Source organism: Canis aureus, chromosome 19 (assembly GCF_053574225.1).
Source record: "Canis aureus isolate CA01 chromosome 19, VMU_Caureus_v.1.0, whole genome shotgun sequence".
NCBI classification, from domain to species: domain Eukaryota; kingdom Metazoa; phylum Chordata; class Mammalia; order Carnivora; family Canidae; genus Canis; species Canis aureus.
The window spans coordinates 10,582,970-10,602,377 of record NC_135629.1 but is presented as its reverse complement, the minus strand read 5'-3'; the positions used below and the strand labels follow the sequence as shown (position 1 = coordinate 10,602,377).

The 19,408-nt window shown below is 46.5% G+C and overlaps 1 protein-coding gene across 2 annotated transcripts in view; it reads left to right on the top strand.

Annotated features, from left to right (window-relative positions):
- Positions 1 to 19,408, top strand: part of LMCD1 (LIM and cysteine rich domains 1) — a 58,503-nt gene that overhangs the window by 23,744 nt on the left and 15,351 nt on the right. The window contains exons 2-4 of one of the 2 annotated variants that reach the window (XM_077857980.1): positions 5,498 to 5,586; positions 11,283 to 11,538; positions 18,539 to 18,868. In XM_077857980.1, the coding sequence (XP_077714106.1) occupies positions 5,498 to 5,586; positions 11,283 to 11,538; positions 18,539 to 18,868 (675 nt within the window). The remainder of the gene's footprint in view (positions 1 to 5,497; positions 5,587 to 11,282; positions 11,539 to 18,538; positions 18,869 to 19,408) is intronic. The other variant, XM_077857981.1, reaches the window with a different exon arrangement.

Below are 19,408 nucleotides of genomic sequence, written 5' to 3'. Positions count from 1 at the left end.
TGTTTTTTTTTTTCATGAGCCAAATGCAGAGTGTCTACATCCTAAAGTTGTTGTGAAAACCAAGTGAGATAAGGAATGTAAATACACTTTGTAAACTGTCAAGTGCTATACCCTCCATGGAAAGCACCATAGCAGATGAGATGAGAGCACAACTCTGAAGTAAGACACACCTGGTTTCACTTCCTGGCTCCATCACTTACTAGCTATTGGATCCTGAAAAAGAGGCTTAACCTCTCTGGGCCTCCCTCCTCATCTGAAAATGAAGTCACTAAAAGTACCTCTCTCCCACAGGGTCATCAACCATAAATCTTATGAAATGCTTGGCATATGCACGGCACATAAAGTGTACTCAATAAATGTTAGCTACAGTCAGAATCATTAAGAAAGCTATAACATTTTTGCTTAAAGGCCAGTATAGATGAGGGTAGAGTTAGGAGACACCCCCCCCCACACACACACACCTTCCCCATAGGAGCTCCAGTCTAGACCATTCAGAATAGACAAGTTGCTTCTCCTCTGTCTGTCATGCATCCTTTGTTGATTGGAAATAATGATGATACTTCACAGGTTGTCATAAGTGTTCTGAAAGAGAATGCTTAAGTAAGTAAAATCACTCCACAGATTGTCAAACTGTTAACATTTTGGAGTTGTTGCTAGCAGTAGAGTAGTTTCTGGCAGCATTGTTTTCTGTTTATGATGGCAGTTCTTTTCCAAACCTTCTCATAAATTTCACCTCATTCCACCCTTAACTACTTCCACTCCACCTTCTCTCCTTGGTGAGGAGGAAAGGGTTTGTTTTCAAGTAATAAAGCATGTTGGCTAATAACCTTTAATAACACATATGCTTATAGAGCTTACCTGTAGAGGACAAGACAGAGTGATTGGCTTGGAATAGAATTTAGTGGCAATATTCAGAACACCCTAGCTCAGAAAGCAAACCCATGGATGATCAGGAGGGCATGTGATGGCGTGAAGATATAATTTTCAAAAATGTAAGATCATGACTCTTATGCAAATATAAAATAAAACTTAGCAAAAGGTTTATCTAATTCATTAGTTAATGAAGTAAGATACTTAGACCAGTTCAAAAATTATTTTAGGGGCTGGGTATTTATAGGCAATTTAATGTTAGGACAAGATTTATGGGCTAGGTACATAACTAGCTAATGTCCAACAGGACAAGAAACCATAACCTTTATCTGTTTCAAAAAGACAAAAACTCCTTATATTTGTATGTTTACCAGACAAAAATCTGGTAACATGTAGCCTCACCAAGTCTTGGAGTAAAGCAAAGTAAATTTGCCTAGATAGTCCTTGCAGGGGGTGCAGAGCAGGGGCCAATGTCATTGCCACCATATGATACTGAGAGGACATGCCACCCACTTTTCTGCCTTACACTCGAGTTTTGGATAATTTTTTTAACAATGGTAAATATTTTACACTAAGAACAACCTTTTAATCTGACTTGCTGCTTACAACAGCCTGTGGAGGCAAAAAAGGGGCAGGGAAAACCCATTTTGCAGAAGAGGAAACCAAGTTACATATGGGAGAACTCTCACGGTCTAATCCCAAGTCTCACATTCATTCCTAAACTCCATATTGCATCTCTTTTCCCTTCATCTCTGTCCTACCTTGTTCTTGGTGACATTTCCCCCCATTAGACTTCCCCTGGGGGTTCACCTAGAAGAAATGCTCAAAGTGGGAAGGAGGCCTGTTGCCCCTGGCCCATGTGTCCCCAGGGTTCCTGGCCTGAGCTGAGTCCTTTTAAGTCCCTGACACAATTCAGTTCCACAATATCCCACTCTCCCGAGCCAAAGAAAATTGTCAAAACATGTTATCTCCCCTCAGGAAAAATGATAGAATAGATGTTACATTCCAGGAACCCATTTTTTAAAGTGATGACTCCTTTTAAGCTCTTCTGTTTTCAGCTACTGTGAGCCACTGTGAGCAGCCACTGCACCATCTTTCTTTTGAGACGGTGTCAACATCAGAGAAACCTACTGTTTATAAACCAGAATATCTTGTTTGAAGCACTGTTTCTGGTTGATGTTTTCCTCTCCTTAATAAACAGGATCATCATTTTCTGTGTCCAACATAGCTGGGTCTGTCTGGCTCCTGGATGAATGACATGCAGGGGACAAATGGCTATTTATTGTGTTAAGCAGTCAGCCAGGAAACTGGCTGCAAGTGTGGCCTGATGGCCCAAATCTGCTTCTTCCTTGCAAGGCCATTTATTTTTCTCTCCCACGGACTTCTATCGCCATGGAAACTGTCCCACTAGCAGGATGGAGACTAAGGCCAACTCTCTGCTTCCTGCACTTAGTCAGAGAGGCAACACGTAAACACATGAAGCAAAGGAGACAGTAAGAAAGTATATGAGGTGTGGAGTTAGAAAGTAGTTCCTCTAAAATTCCCCAGAATTCTCAAGCTGGAGAATGAATTTTTTTTTTTTTTTTGAATGTCTGAGTCAGGGCCTCCCAGACCACTTACACAAGGTGTGCTGACAAGAAGAGTAGACACTCAGTGCATAATACATGCATGCTAAGCCCTATCACTGCGGCAACCCATTTAAGCCTCACGGTAGCTCCACGAGACAGGTTGGTTCTTATTATCCCCACAACCCAGAGGGAGAAATGGAGACTCTGCAAGTCTGTCACTTGCCCAAGTCCAGCAGAAGAAAGGAACAAATTTAGGACTAATATCCAGGCCTTCTGACCCCAAAGCCTGGACCTCCTCACTTGAAATAGCTGCCTGTTCTCTACCTCTTTTCTTCTTCTTCTTTTTTTTTTTTTTAAGAGTTTATTTATTTATTCACGAGAGATACAGAGAGAGAAGCAGGCTCCCCTCAGGGGCCTGATACGGAACTTGATCCCTGGGCCAGGATCATGCCCTGAGCCAAAGGCAGATGCTCAACCATTGAGCCACCCCGGCGTCCCTCCACCTCTCTTCTTGCTCTTCACATAGGCTGGCCCCTGAGAGGCTCTGAAAGCCACTTCACATCCCGTGTCCACCATTTTTATTTGATCATGTAATCCTTCCCACTCCCAGCCATCAACAACCACTTTGCGACATCTCACAGAACAAGGATTCTGTGGAACAGGATTACAGCAACCTCAGTCCAGGCCAGTTTTCTCATCTTACAGAGGAGCAACTTAGGCCAGGGGAGGAAATGAGTTGCCTCTAGCTGCACAGCTAATAAATGTCAGAGCTGGCACCATGGAGCCAGCCCCCTGCCCCACAGGCCTGTGCTCTGCTGTGCTGTGCCGCCTTACATCACTATTTCTAGCCAGACCCTGAGCCAGCAGTTCAGCTCTCCGGCCAAGCATCAGAACTAATCCCCTTATAGGATGACTGTTAAATCAGCCACTCGTTAGAAGAACAGCGATGCTCGCATGCAGGGTGCTTTGGCCTTTATGAAACGCTTCCACACAGCTCTTCTGTTTCCAGGCTTTGCTCCCTCTAGGTCCTTCTGAAATGATCCAACAATGAAGCCTTATTCATAAGTTGTATACCTTCCCAAATAACTGTTGAATCGCTCAAACATTAAGTGTGAAAGGATCACTGTGTTTCAACTAGTAGAATCCAAGGTGACAAGAGGCAGAAGCAGAACAAGAGGTGGAAGCTTGCGAGGTTTCATATGCCAGGGTTCTAGAGAACAGAGTTCTACCTGTGAATGAAAGCTCCTCAGCTTAGGGTGATGAGTTTTGACGGGGAGCATCCTCTCGTTTTTCATTTTTAACAAGAACCTAGCACTGACCAGGCACAAATGTGAACATGCTCTCTTTCAAATATGTGCAGCATGGTGCTTACTCTCCAGAGTTGCGAATGTGTGTTTGAACAGTGAAGCCCGGGAGGACATGGCATAGACAGCAGCTGTCAAGTGGGAGATGGGAGCTAGAGTCATTGTGGGAAGATCTGAGGTACAGAAGAGAAACATTGTGAGGAATAAGTGTGTCTTTTCATGTACTTCTTTGGATTCTAACAGTAGCGATGAGGATGGTCTCACAAGTTCCACTGCTGGCTTTTTCCCCATTTAAAAGCAAAGGGAGTAAAGGAGTAATGCTCAGATTGCAACATCCCACCCATCATGCCCTTCTGCATCTTTTTCCTGTGCACATTTTCTCCCTTCTAGAAATCCCTTCTCTGTTTCTGTCTGCTCTTTTTGTATAACCCCCATCCAGAGTCACCTCCTCTAGGAAGCCTCCCTGGACTTCCCATACGGGTTTCTTCACCCCTTCCTCTGTGCACCTACAGTCTTTGTGCAAAATTACACCAGCTCCCATTTTTTCAGTACCCAGTGTGAATAAGCACTTTACATATATCATCTTCATACCCATTTGACAAGGAGACTGAAGCCCGGTTAGTCCAAGGCCAGTATGGCTATTAAGTCATGAAGCTGGGCTTGGAATCCTGGTCTCCCAGGCTCCAAAGTCCATGCCTTTCTGCTACAACGGGCAGTTTCCTTTGCCTCAAACTTACCCTTTCAGGAGCAAGTGATAAGTACGTGTTTCTCGCTCGGTCTCCCCCTTGTCTGTGAGTACATCTAGGGTACACCCAAGTCCTATGATGTATCCCTATGCCTGACACATGCTAAATAAATAGTTAAATGAATCAATAGTCTGTTCAGTGAGGAGCTTATGCCTTGTTCTTGATAAAACCATAATACATGTACGTAACTGGAGCAAGTCATCCCCACCCCCAGTGGAGAGATAGGTAAGTTTCTTAGCCAGCAGATCCACTGGCTCTCCAATTTTAATGTAATACGAATCTCCTGGAATTTTGTTGAACTGCAGATTCTGAATCAGAAGGGCTGGGGTGGGACCTGAGGGGCTGTGTTTCTGGCAAGCTTCCTGTGATGCTGCTGATTTGAGAGCCATTCGGGCATTTGGGTCTCAACACAGCAGCGGCAGCAGCTGGTGACAAAGAGTAAAACCTGTCCCATGTGTTGTTCTCCTTTCAGAAGACAACCAGTCTTGAAATGCTCCTGATTTTCCATGTTTTAGCAAAATATTTGTTATGCTTTGAGCTATAAACATTTGGCAGCATGAACATTTGTGTCTGCCTATAGCTTTGGTTTAATCCCACCCTATCAATAAATCACAAATAAATGAGGGAGAGGAGTCACTCACTGGAAGATTCCATTCCAGTGACAAGTGGATCAGGGGAGCTGGTGAATTGGAGGAAGGAGCAGATGATCCCTCGCAGCAGGGGGTTTCCAAGGGAACCCTATGGGCCGGCTGGCAACAGCTCTGAAAGACCCCGCCTCGGTCCATTTTTATTGGGAAGGGCCCCACCCTTCCACATTTGCCTGCTCTATGGCTACTTTCCCAGCTGGTCTTCTCCATTCTTGGTAAACAGTAACTGATGGCTTATTCATCTTGAGCCCTTTGAACCCCACACAATCCCTTTGCTGGCATGCCAAGTCTTTTAGAGGTCAAGCATCCCCGGTCCAAGACATTTGGAAGGAAAACACCCTCTTTTCTGTCTTCTTTTCCAGATGTCCCTGGGCCAGCAGCAGTCAGCAAGAGGTGTGCCTTGTTTGAAATGCAAGGGGACGTGTTCAGGCTTCGAGCCACATCCATGGAGGTAACAGAGTTTGTCAGGAGAGGCTATGCCTGCCTTCATTTCTTGGCTGTCCTTTCTGGGAACCCCTAGTCATTCTTCTCTGCTGCGACTGCTTACAATGCATGCGTTTCAGGGAGGACTGGCTCCAGAGGGAATGTACTCCTGCATGGCCCAATTCAGAAATGACTGAGAAGTCCTTGGGAGCCAAGATGAGAAAGGAGTGCTTCACTCACCATTTCAAAGTGGAGGCCTCCAAGCTCAGCCCACCAAGGACCACACTGGGAAGATGTGGGTACCTCTTAATTGGTGCCTGGTCCTCTCCAGATTGCTCTATCCTGGGGTTTGGTGCATGTGCTTGATCCCCCTGTACTATGTTGTTGCCCCTGTTGTGACCTCAGAGGGCCCCAGGGCCAGAAATAAAAGTCACTGTGTCCCTAGTACTTTAAAACCAGGCTGCAGTATACTCATACCCACAAAGGAGGGCCATAAGATACAGCTAGACTTGGATCTGCAGTTTTTTTCTTGTTCTTCATTGAGGACTCTGAAAGCCAGAAGTAGGGTTGCCATACTGCGAAGCTCCCAGGCACTGTTCCCATCAGCATCTGTGTGGGTATCGCCCGCTGGATTTGTGCAGGGCACAGCCTGTGTGACTATCCCAGCAGCCCTGGGAGAGACAGCCTAACCTCTGTAGGGCAAGAGAGCAAAGAGGGAGTTTTATCTCCCCTGCCAGAGGGTTTCCTTGGACATTCAGTGGGGGAGCACAATTTGGGAGGTAATTGTCTCAGAGTTGTTGACTTCCATAGTGAGATGGCAATTGCAAAAACATTTGTTGAGCTGAACCAAGTCTTTTACATTTAAACGTTGAAGTAACCTTGAGCAGTAGGGAAAAGTTTCTCCATTTTTCAAGTCAGGAAACCAAGAGTGGGTAGCAGGGAAACATCCAATACGTGGCAGGATTCAAACTTGGGTCTTCTTGAACCCCACACCATGTTCTCAAACACTCACCAGTCCTATGTTTGTTCAAAGCACGAGATTATTCCTTGACTCCGTTCCCTGACAGTCCTCAACCTCACAGGAGCTCATGTGGTCTTCTGGATGCAAGGGACCTTCAAGGTCATCCAAACCCCACTCCATCCCCCACACAAATTCCTCCCACAGCGAACACACTCCCCTTTGGGGGAATGCCCCACACATCTATTCTGGCCACTGGAGCCCTTTCTGGTCTTGAGGAGAGACAGCTTCCCTATCATTTCACCCCCTGGTCCTGAATCTGCCATCAGGGTGTCACAGAACAATGCTGACTCCTCATCAGCTCTCCAAAGACAGCTGGGATACCTCCTTTTAGACTCTTTAAGGCAGGGGATAATGTTCCCCAAATACACCCACTGACTCAGTTCAATGTTTCCCCCTCTAAAGGATCAGTCCTTTGCTGCCTGTTGTCTGACATCTGAAAAGGGTCATTTAACATATTTTGTCTGGTTTTCTAGCTGTTTATGGCAGGAGGGCAATTCTGAGCCTGTAACCAGGAGTTGGTTACCAATTGGGGCTGTAACCAGGAGTCTCAGCATTGTTTTAATCTCTACATTCCCCTACCATTCTGCAAAGGACTTGAACATCAAGTGAATTGATCCTTGAGAAGTGCAGATTGTAGCCTCGGGTCCCACATACCAAGTGTTGTCTTAGTTTGAATAACTTTAATGGAGACCTGAATTCAAGCCACATTGGAACAGTGAGGTCCCAGAATGGGAAACCACGTGAAACCATTTTTATGCTCCAGTTCTCATACTTTTAGTAGTCTGAAAGATATTTGAATAACCAAAGTGACAGCCAGCCTGGTTTAATGAGCAAGTCCCTCGACTGATAATCACAGGACAAGTTAACCTCCTGACTCTGCTTGAAACAAACACTTCCCTTCTATAAGCCTCGCCTTTCCCTTCTGAAAAATGGGGATGCTGGAGCCAATATGCTCTAGGCTCCACTCTGGCTTCGCAATCCATACTTTGAAGCAAGCTGTCTGTCATCAAATTAGTGATTGACACAGCAGAATTAGAATGATATTAGTATTAGTGGCACAGATGGTAGAATTACTTCGAAGTGTACAGAGTGAAGGCAAGAGCAGACGTTCATGAAACAGCAAATCATGAAAACAGAAGGGGAGGCTCCCCTAGCAGCCTGCAGCCTCCTGCTTCCCAGATGGACATGCCAGGTTCCCTGGCCTTCTGAGCCAACCTCAAGGTGCTGAACTGCTCCTCAGGGCAGAGGGAAACACATGTCCAGGACTCCAGGCTTTTCAGAGAGAGCCCAAAAGAAAGTCTCTTCCTTGCATGCAGAGATTCTTTATATATATATATATATATTATCATAATCCTAATAGCTTTATTTTTTTTTAAATGCTCACTGGCTTCAGTAAATAGAGAAAAACCCTGCTTTGAGGGAAGGAGGGGACATAGTATGAAAAAACTGAGATGATAGTATGAAAAATGGCTCTTGAGATTACAAAATTTTACATTCTTCAGGGGTCATTCTTTGGATTACCCCAGTGTCCTCATTATGGCACCCCTTCTGATGAGGTCCTGTCTCCATGCCAGCTTAGGCTGCTGCCCCAGGAATTACATGTTAACTCTGAATCTTCTCCCAGGGGCAGTGGATCTTCACTGATAACTCTGCCCTCAGAGCTAGGCTTCCTCTGCTTTCTGAGAGACGATCTAGAGAAAGTCAACCAGAGCTGCTTAAATTTCTGAAAGGAACCAACTAGGGACTCTGGCACTTTGATGCGCATCCAAATCACCTCTGAACAGGATTGCAAGTATCCCTGTCCAGATCCCACTCCAGACCCATGGAATCTGACTTGCTGGGGCCAAGGTAGGGCATCTCCAAGTTTACCAAGCTCCCCAGGTGATTTAGGTGTGCAGCAAAGTTTGAAACTCGTCAAATAGACCAAGGGTCAGCTAACGTCCTGTAAACAGTCTCTTCATAAACATTTTAGGTTTCACAGGCCATTTGGTCCTTAACACAACTAGTTAACATGGTGACCCTTGTAGCATGAAAGCATCCATAGGCAATATGTAAATGAATTAATGTGTGTATGTTCCCATAAATCTCTATTTCAGGAGTGAAATTCAAATTTCATATCATTTTCTTGTGTCATAAGATAGTAATAACCTTTTGAATTTTTTTCAACCCTATAATATAGAAACTATTCTTGCTTCACAGGTTGTGCAGAAATAGGTGATGGGCCACATTCTGCTAATGGAATGTAGTTTGCCAACTCCTGATACCCACCAGCCCTCTCGCTGTCAGATGACAAACTTGACCATGGGCCTGTGTTGGGCTAGTGTTCAGGATGGGATAAGAGTCCAAGGCTTTGCCTTTTCCTCCATTGCTGGTAGCCTAGGAAGAATAAATAGCTGTTTTAATACTATTGAGGATCTTTCAGGGTTGTGTCTGTGTCCCCTTCAGTCTGAGTGCCCGGAAAGAGTAGAGTAGGGCTAGGGAGGTGTCTTCCTCATCCATGGAATCCCAGCAACAGTGCCTTGCAACATGACAATATGAATAAAAGGAGAAATAACACTGACACAATTTCAAAGAATATCTCGTATCCGTTAACATTTTCCATTTTGAAGTGTTTTGCATTTGCCACATCTCTAATAGCATCCTGAGAGTCTTATTTAATAAAAAAAAGCAAATGGCAGCTCCTCCACCCAGCTCCATGCATGGTAGGCAGTGGGGCTCAGAGGATCTGATGGGACACCAGGCTTTCCCTCACTTCCTTCCTCTTCCTCCTACCACTTGTCTACTGTCTACTCCTCTACTGTTGTCACTCCCCACATGTAAACCAGTGGTGTCTCCCCTATGTTGGAGAAACCGTCTCCTTCATGCCTGGCTCATAAAAAGGAGAGGAAAGGGAATGTTTATTATTAATAAAATGCCCCAATTCTATAAAATGAGCAACCCCTTCTTATGAGGACCAGAAGAAAAGACTGCTTATTTTTGCCCCACATCATCTTTAGGGTCATATTGTTTTGGAGTACCGGCATTATCCTTGAGATCATCGATTTTACCATTTCTCAAATTGTAACCCGCTGAATGTGAAACTGGACTACAAGCTTCTTGCATTAAAAACAAGAATCAGCCTTGCACTGCAGAAATGTAACCTGCTGTGTCCCACACTTACCACACTGAGCCTCTTTCCATGTGCCACATACATACATGCTGGGGGAACTGGTCCACATCAACAGAGCCACCCCAGAGCATATGAAACCCTCCTATGGCCCAGCCTTACAGTTACAGTTCTGTCTGATTTTCTCTCCCTCCCCGATCCCAACTGTGCACTCCTGGAAGGTTGCAGTGGGGCCTCCCTCCCTTTATATTAGACAGGGGTTTCTCAACCTCAGCACTGTTGACATTTTGGACAGGCTAATTCTTTGGTGTGGAGGGGGGGCTATCCTATATATTATGGGATATTTAGCAGCACCCCTGGCCTCTACCCCACAGAAGCCAGTAGCTACCCCATTGTGACAACCAAAAATGTCTTCAGACATTGCCACATGCCTCCTCGGGGTCAGAACTGACCTGCGTTTAGAACTACTGGTGAAGAAAAGGAGGATTCCTTCAGGCATCCCTGGCTGTGACGCACTCGTGCTACTGCCCTGACCTCTCTCTTGCTCGGGCCTGCCTCATCCGTGTCGCAGGGCTTGACGTTGCTCACTTCACTTATTAACAAGTTCTTAAATCTCATGCGTGAGAGCAGCCACGATACAGCACGCCTCAGGTGTCAGGCCAGAAAGGGAGGGAAGTGGTTTTCCTCTATACCTTGAACCCTCTGGATTTCAAAACCTCAACAGCATGGGCACGAAGCAGCCAGATGCTGTAGTCTGTAATTGTCAGAGAGAAGCATCAGGCTTTCGAGTGAATTTGACGCTTCCCCCAGGATGCTTTTCCTTCTCTCAGCCTCGCAGCAGAGCCTTGCCAGCAAACATCAATCTCTCCAGCCTAAGGGGTTTCCTGAGCTCATTCCCTTCCCCCTGGGTCCTATCCACCCATTTTCCGAAGAAAATTTCCAGCTGTGTTCTAACTTCAGTTTGAGTGCTAAAGAGTGAAAGTTGTTGAAGCTCCAAGGCTCATGAATCTTGGGAGACCATTTCAAGATTTCCTTAAAGCGGGGGTCAGCAAACTTTTTTTTTTTACAAAGGACCAGATCATGGATACTTTAGGCTCTGTGGGCTACATGGTCTCTGTTGCAATTATTCGAGTCTGCCTGTTTAGCCCAAATGCATCCACAGACAATATGTAAATGAATTGAACATGGCTATGTTCCAATAAAACTTTATTTACAAAACCAGGTTGTGGGCCAGGTTCAGCCCACAGATCATATAGACTCCTGCTTTCAAGCATCTCTAATGAATGAACCAAACTTTGCTGTCATAATCACTGTGAGTAAAAATGTGTTGTTCTTTTTACCAGCAAAAGTCATATCCCTCATTCCCCATAGACCGACTGATGGACAGTCTCCTAAACTCAGTTCCCAACTCCTAAACTCAGTTCCCAATCCCAAGGCCTTTTGGTCTCATGTTACCATTCATCTGCTGCAAACCTTTCCAAGTTACTAAAGTTAAACCTTGAACTTGCTTTCAAAAAGGCAGATGCTACCAGCAGGAGACTCTGCTCCTCTTCTCTGGAGGTTGATCTCATTTGTCCCAATTAACCTCCCACCCCAGGAAAATATGCAAGTCATGCAAATGCAGCCATGAGGATCACTGCTTGAGCTCTGAGCTGGAAGATGATCGGAAAATTGGCCGCTTGCTGATGGACTCCAAGTATTCCACCCTCACAGCCCGGGTGAAAGGTGGGGACGGCATCCGGATTTACAAGAGGAATCGGATGATCATGACCAATCCCATTGCCACTGGGAAAGATCCCACCTTTGACACCATCACCTATGAATGGGCCCCCCCTGGAGTCACCCAGAAACTGGTAAGACAGCATCCTCCAACCAAAGGGTTGTTCTCCTATCCATGTAAATGTTAGCTATGCCTGAATTTCAAAGACAAGGTAGGAAGAGGGCGAGATGATAGAAATGATAGGAATAGATATGATTCTAAGCTCATTCCTGCCTCACTATGTGATCTTGAAGTGAAAACTGTCTGGCCCTTGGTTTTCCTCATCCAGGAAATGGATAGAAGTGTTTCTGAGAATTATAAAGGGCCCTTCCAGCTCTGGTACAGGGTCATTCATGGTTCCCTTTGGGCTCCCCATTTCTGAACAAAGGATGGTTTGTGATTCTAGACTCTCAGAGTGCTTGTCTTCATGTGTGAGATGTTCATTTTTCCTCAGAGTGGCCTGGGATATGCCCATTGCAGGCCTGCCGTGGAGCACAGAAACAGTCCCCTCTTTTCTCTAACCACTGAGACTTCTTGGGCTTGAAGGGAGAACTGAACTAGCTTTACACAACCCTGGGGAAGAAGCACCCAGAGAAGGACAAGGTCCAGAAAGAGAAATGACTTGCATAAAGTCACATCCTGGCTGCCCACTACAAAAACCCATAACAAGTCCCCATGCACAGGCCTCACCCCAGACCATTAAATCAGAAGCTCTAGATTACAGGATCAGAATCAACAGATATGGGTATTTGACTCCTCAGGTAATGCCGAACGCAGCCACCTTCAAGACCCAGGGGACCAGACCAGTGCCCCTCAAATTTCAACAGCCTTATACATTATCTGGACAGCTTGCAGAAATACATCTAATGAGCTTGGGGCTGGTCTGAGACTCCACACTCCCAACATGCTCCCAGGTGATGCTGATTCTGCTGGCTCCCAGACCATACCTGCAATAGCAAAGGCCAAGGTGATTTCCACAAGTTAATGAGAGTAAAAAATGCCAGGATGCAAGCCTGGCATTTAATTAAATGTCTTCTGGGAAAAAAAGGAGAGGCTTCAGAGTCCTGCATGGTCATATCCCCACCACAGGCTCCCCAACAGCTGTGACCCCTTACTCATGACCTTACGGTGCCCTGACCTTCCTCTTCCCTGCTCTTGAATGCTCTAGGCTTTTGCCCTCCTCAGGGACTTTGCACTTGCTGTTCCCTCCCCTTGAAATGTCCTTTTCCTGCTCTTTGCATGGCTAGGTCTTTCTGACAGGTCCAAGGCAGGCCTTCCCTAACCACCCAGTCTACAGCAGATGCCACCTATCCTCTAGCTACATTTTTTTTTTAAGATTTTATTTATTTACTCAGAGACACAGAGAGAGAGAGGCAGAGACACAGGCAGAGAGAGAAGCAGACTCCACGCAGGAAGCCCGACATGGGACTCGATCCCGAGTCTCCAGGATCATGCCCTGGACTGAAGGCAGTGCTAAATCGCTGAGCCACCCAGGCTGCCCTCATTTTTTTTTTCTCTCAGTTCTCTAGTGTTTCTTTAGAAGCTTTGATTGCAAGCTATGGTTGTCTTATGTATGTCTTTGCTTAGTTATCATCTCTCTCACTGGAGTGAAGCAAGGCCCCAAAAGGGCAGATGCCATGCCTATCCTGTGCCCCATCCTATCCAACAACTTGCACCACGCAGGGCACATAGTAGGCTTGATGAGTATTTGTGCTACGTCATCCTCCTGGCCAGTGACATTCCACATGTGGTCTATGGACCAACACTGTGCCATAAAAATCCTGTGACTGGCCCACAACGAGAGGTACAGAAATTGAGCATAAATGTTGGGGAGATTTAGTAGCAATTGACATCCATGCCTGTGATCAGAGAACTCCTCTCACTGAACAGAATTCCACTATGCTCAGACTCATGTGGGAATCTCATGTGGCATGAGCTACATTCTCATCTCATGCAGCGAGCCCACAAATCATTCTGCAATAGATGGAAAAATCAAACAAAAAAACCCTGATCCTTCACCATAGAGAGTCTGAGCAGCACAGCTCTAAGCTATAGCTTAAGTGAGGGAAAGATGGGGAAATCCCTTCTAGATCAAGTGGAGACTGGCAAAGTTACTTTTTTAAAAGCTGTACTTTTTAAAAAAACATTTTAAAAGAATAGGTCAGCATTTGTGAGCTCAGCCACCATGTGAAGTAGGAATTATTTTACGTGTAGGGAAACACAGCGTGGTCAGTTGGCCTTTACCAGTTGCAGGGGCTAGACAGGGGCAGATCCGGGCCAGAGGGTGGCATCCAACAACAGCAGTACCAGGACATGGTGGGTGGCTCCAAACGCAGGTCTGCCTCCAGCGCCCAGGTCTGGGTAAGCCATCACCCAGGTCTACAACATGTCAGTGGAAAGTAAAGCAGGCGGCTTGTTAAAGAGCTGGCTGTGGACGTCAGGAACTGGCTGGTGAAAACCCCAAATGCTTTGGCCCCAGACTAATCAGAGGAAGGCATCGTCAGGCTATGATTAATGCTGGCTCGTAAAACCACATGGTATAAAGGCCCCTCTGTCTGCCCTGCATCTGGCCTGCCTGAGCAAGTTGCCTTTCTGAGATTGGACAGTTGTCCCTTCCCATTCACCCTCCTGATGTTTGTTTAATTACCAAGTGATCAGGACTGATTATATTTTGGAAATGGGACTGAATCTTCCTGTCATCCTTCCCAACCAGAATGAAAAACGGAGAAATTCTTAAGCCTTTAAGGCTAGTAACAATAAACCTAATGCCTAATATTTACTGAGCATTTACATGTACTGGGCCCTATGCTAAGAGCTGTACTTGCATGGTCTCATCTAAAAAATTCTAACTGTTAAGGATATATACTATTACTATACTTATTCACAGAGAGGGCAACTGAGGTTGAGAGAAGTGACACAGCTAGCTAAATGTCCCATCACTGGTTTAAATGGCAGAGCCATTCTTGGACTCAGGCCTCCCTGACTCCAAAGCTTAGGCTCTTGGCTACCAAGCCAGGCCAGGAGAACCAGACATATAGGAAGAGAGGCAGGAAAAAAGCAGGTACCTTGGATTAGCACTTTTAAGGAAGGCTCCTAAGAATAGGGAGGAACTTGGGCAGATCTTTGAAGGCTATCCAGGATCTGGGGGGAGGCAAGGAGGAAAAGATGAAGGGAACCAGCACCCATTGAACATTCTGTAGATGACAGATAAATAGATCATCAACACCTTACCACTCCCTATATGCATCGTAACCCCATTTTAATTTTCTTTTTTTAATTTATCTATGATAGTCACAGAGAGAGAGAGAGGCAGAGACATAGGCAGAGGGAGAAGCAGGCTCCATGCACCGGGAGCCCGACGTGGGATTCGATCCCGGGTCTCCAGGATCGCACCCTGGGCCAAAGGCAGGCGCTAAACCACTGCGCCACCCAGGGATCCCCGTAACCCCATTTTACAGGGGAAAGTCTTTGAGGAGCCTACGCAAGTGTGGCACTCATACCTCATCCTCTACTCTCATGCCTAAGGCAAACATGGCTGGTCAATCAGGGCACTGTCTCTCGTAGTGCCTTCATTGGCCTCAGAATCCTCGACACAACACTCCAAGTGGCCACTGTTGACTAGGATTGACATGTAACACGAAGCCCATTTACCATCCTTGCCTGACAGCTGGAGAAGCAGAAAGAACAGGCGGGATCGGGTCTTCCGATTCCAGAAATCCTTGTGTGTCCTACTGCCCAACCCTTAGAATAAAGCACCTTTTCCACTTTTCTCTCTGCCCTTTGATTCCTCTCCTGATGAAGCCCGATTCTGGGAACCACTTCACCCAAGATGTCCCAGCCAGACAGCAAAACACCAAATGACTCAGAAAGGTCCTCATGAAAACCTTGAAACCTAAACCAACCTTTCCTAACTGCTCCAAGAAAAGGTCTCTTGCTAAAGGTTTTGGAAACATGACCTTAATCAGCTTCCTGGAGAGATTCCTGAGAGATTCTGTTACAAGCTCTGAGAGGCGCAGGCAGCTGACTCTGACCCAAACCTCTGTCCCCATCATCTCCTTCCCAAGCCCATGCCAAACCAACAGTAGTTGTCTGAATGGTGTATCGAGATGGACTCTGATACCCTCTCCTGGGTCAATGAACAGCATCTGCCACAGGTGTGTGTGACTAGGATTCTCGGGCCAGCCAGGCAAGGCATGCCATCACAGAACACATGCCAGTGGCAGCAGGATGCTATGGTACCCAGCTGGGTCTTTGAGCTGCCACAGGAACACTAGGTTCCTGGGAAGGAACACTCACTGTCTCCAGGGCCCTGGCCAGGAATCCTTGAGCTCTGTGGGCTATAGACACCTGTAGCCCAGACAGAGCCATGAGAGGACATTGAATGTAGGGAATCAACAAGCAGGTGGCTGACACTTGCAGAAGGCCACTGCTGCGGGACTTGTACCGCAGTGTTTATTTGTAAAGCTAAGCAGGAAGGGATACCTCCTGTTACAGACCAGAGTCATAGCCATATCCAGGGACTGGAGAATCATGGCACAAGGCAGTGTTTACACAGCCTCTTCACTGTGACAAAGACCAAAGGAAACCTCCCTAGAGATTGAAGGAAATTTTTTTCTCTTTGCAAATCATTCATCTCCTAAAGAAGTAGTACACACATGGATGAGACCCAAGCTCTGCTGAGTACAAAGCTGTCTCTATCACAGATGCATTGTGGGAGCTTCAGGAGGTTCCTTTTCCATGCCTCAGTTTCTTGAGGGGTAATATTAGTTCCTTACTCCTAGAGGTTCTGTGAGAATTAAATGGGTTAGCTTGTGTCAGGTACCTAGAAGGGTGCCCAGATCATAGGAAGCACCATGTAAGTGTGAGCTACTCCTCCCATGCCTTCGACCACTCGTCCTGCAGGAGTCGGTAGCCTTCCTAGGAGAAGAAATTGTGTTCCCATGAACTCAATCAGCCATGCAACTAGATCTGCTTCAGCACTTGGAATGAGTGAGATGTTGGCCATCTGAGTGCCCATTCTGGCACAGTGAGCATCGCTCTTGTTTCTACTTCTCCAAAATCCTTCCATAGATCCTGGGAGCAGGGCAGTCCCCACACACGAAATAAGAATGACTGGGGTAGTTATTTGTCCCCCACACTGTCCCTAACCACATCCCCAGGGCCCTGTGCCCTGCCCCGGCCTGTAGGCTGCTGGTCCACTGCTTTCCCTGTCCTCTGATGGTCACATCCTGTCCCACCACCACCCTCTATCTCCAGATAGGCCCCAATCCTCAGATGTCCTGCTTCACACACACCCAGGAGGACCTACTAAAGTGCTCACTTCTAGGCCTTTTACAGACTCCTAAATCACAGTCCAGGATGGGCCCAGGAAGGTTTTTCACAAGGCCATCAAGTGATTCTTATGCACCCCAAAGTTTGAGACTAGATTCTTAAGACCTACTTGCTTGGCATGTTTGTGCTAGCAGCTACCTGCAGTTTTATACTGAGCCAGGGAAAAACAGCACCCCGTTTTCCCAAGACAGAGTCAGGACTCAGCCCTTCCCAAACATGTAGTCAGCTGTGTGGCTCCCTGGCACTTTCATCTGTTGGGGTTCAGCATCTTGGCCTCTTTGGCCAACCCGAATCCATGTGCTCCTTGAGCCACTTTCCTGAGCTGTAGACTCGGGTCAGTGCTACTGCTTCTCTCTCATAATAATGGTAAGGACTGAGTAAGGACACCACAGACTTCTCACGGTGGTCAGGACCCTGAAGATCATGCAGTCTACCTCGAACTTTGTAGATGATGAAACAGTCCACGGGCACTGGGTACTTTTTCAGTCTTACACAGAGAGCAGCAGCAGGACAAGAGCTAGAAACACAAATTTCCTGGTACCCCAGAATTCTGTCCATGTCCCACCCCAGGCTATCTCCTGTGTCTGGCGAAAGCACCTAGAAAAGTATTGGGGACTATGTGGATGAAGGGATAGTAAGAGGGTGTACCGTGAGCCCACAGAGCCAGGAGGCGGCTCAGCCAGGTGATCCAGGATCCAGGACAGAGCCTCCTAGGGACCATCCACAGCCACCTCTCACTTCATGAGTCCCACAGGAACCCGGGTCACCTGTGTCTCCCTTCTCTAAAATTGGTCTTATCCAGAATTCATTTATTATGAAACTCAGCAAACCAGGCTCTGGACTCATATACTCCTCCCTTACCCCTGCTCCTTATAACATCAGGCAACCAATATGGTTGTTCATTATGAATTATTGTATGACTTTCCATGTTGAGTAACACAATTCAATTCCAAAATAAGTCCAGCCCCAAGCAATGTGATATGGGGCAGGCAAGTTCCAGGAGGTAAATATGGCAACGGCCACCTGGGCAGTAGGAATCACGCAACCTGGTGGGGGTGTCAGGGTCATAGGCAGGGACAGGCATGGAAGTGGAGAATAGTTGTCAAGGATAAACAGTTCTCCTTTCACACTTTCTCGTGCTCTGTGGCTTTGACCTTTATCTTCCCCAATTGTCCTCATCCCTGGTACCCACCCAAGTATAAGGTTACTGTTCATTTAAAAAAAAAAGCCAAAATTGGACAGTTATCTATAGACATATTACTATTCATGTGATTACCAGTTACAATTGATGTGGAAATGTTATGACCTTGATACCTTATCAATTCATTCTATTAGAAGGTGCCTTGGCCTGTTTTTAAATTAATAAATGATGAAATACCTTATGCCTATCATTATTTAATTATACTTTTCTAAGAAAAGCAATTTTAAACTAGATTGACTCTTTTGTTTTTAATTAGGAACATTGCCATTAGGTGAATGAAGTAAAAATGTTTGGTGTTGAAGGAAACCAAACCTGTATTGCAAAGCCAACAAATCTAAAATGAACACTGACTTCAGGTACACCATTCTCTTCCAGAATGTGAATCTGTGACAATGTAGAGGAGAGTGAAACTTATTTAGGCCTCTCTTGGGTGTTGCCAAATTCACCGCATTCCTGCCTTGACTGTCCTCGGTTCTGCAGAAAACCTGAAGAGGCTGGAAGCTGTTCACCAATTCCACATGTCTACCTGAGAATCACAGTAGCTTTATCTCCTCCCCACCAGGGTCTGCAGTACATGGAGCTCATCCCAAAAGAGAAGCAGCCAGTGACAGGCACCGAGGGTGCCTATTACCGCCGACGCCAGCTCATGCACCAGCTCCCCATCTACGACCAGGACCCTTCTCGCTGCCGTGGACTTCTGGAGAATGAGTTGAAAGTGATGGAAGAATTTGTCAAGCAATACAAGAGCGAAGCACTGGGCGTGGGAGAGGTGGCCCTCCCAGGGCAGGGTGGTTTGCCCAAGGAGGAGGGGAAGCAGCAGGAGAAGCCAGAGGTCACAGAGACCACCGCCCCAACCACCAACGGCAGCATCGGTGACCCATCCAAAGAATACGTAAGTCTCTCCCATGCCTCCTGGTGTGGCTGAAACCACCAGGCCCAGGGCTTGCAGGGTCAGGGTGCCAGCTCCAGGCTTTTTCCTGTTGGTCATGCATTCTTTCATACATTCAGACCGCCAGCAGCTATTTGGTGCTTCTTTACTCTGTGCCTGGCACTATCCTGCAGAAAATAACATAAGATCACTGTGCTTGAGAGGCTGATCATCCAGGGCAGGTCCAGACTACCAAACTGTCACAGCTTAGAGAAAGGGCATCTAACCTTGGTTGGGGTGAGTGTAGGCTTGGAGGAGGACCTGAGGCCCATCCTGGCCTGGGAAGAATAACCAGGACACATCCAGATCTTCAGGCTTTGCAGGGAAGACCTGTACCACCTTAAAGAGGTAAGCAGGTAAAAAAACAAAAACAAAAACAAAAACAAAAACAAAAAAAACACCTGAGTTCCAGAGAGTGCTGCGGAGCCAGAGGCCTGAACTGAGTCCCATGTGATTGAAAGCACGGTATGCTGGTGGTGTGGGGACACGAGGCTGGCAAGGTCA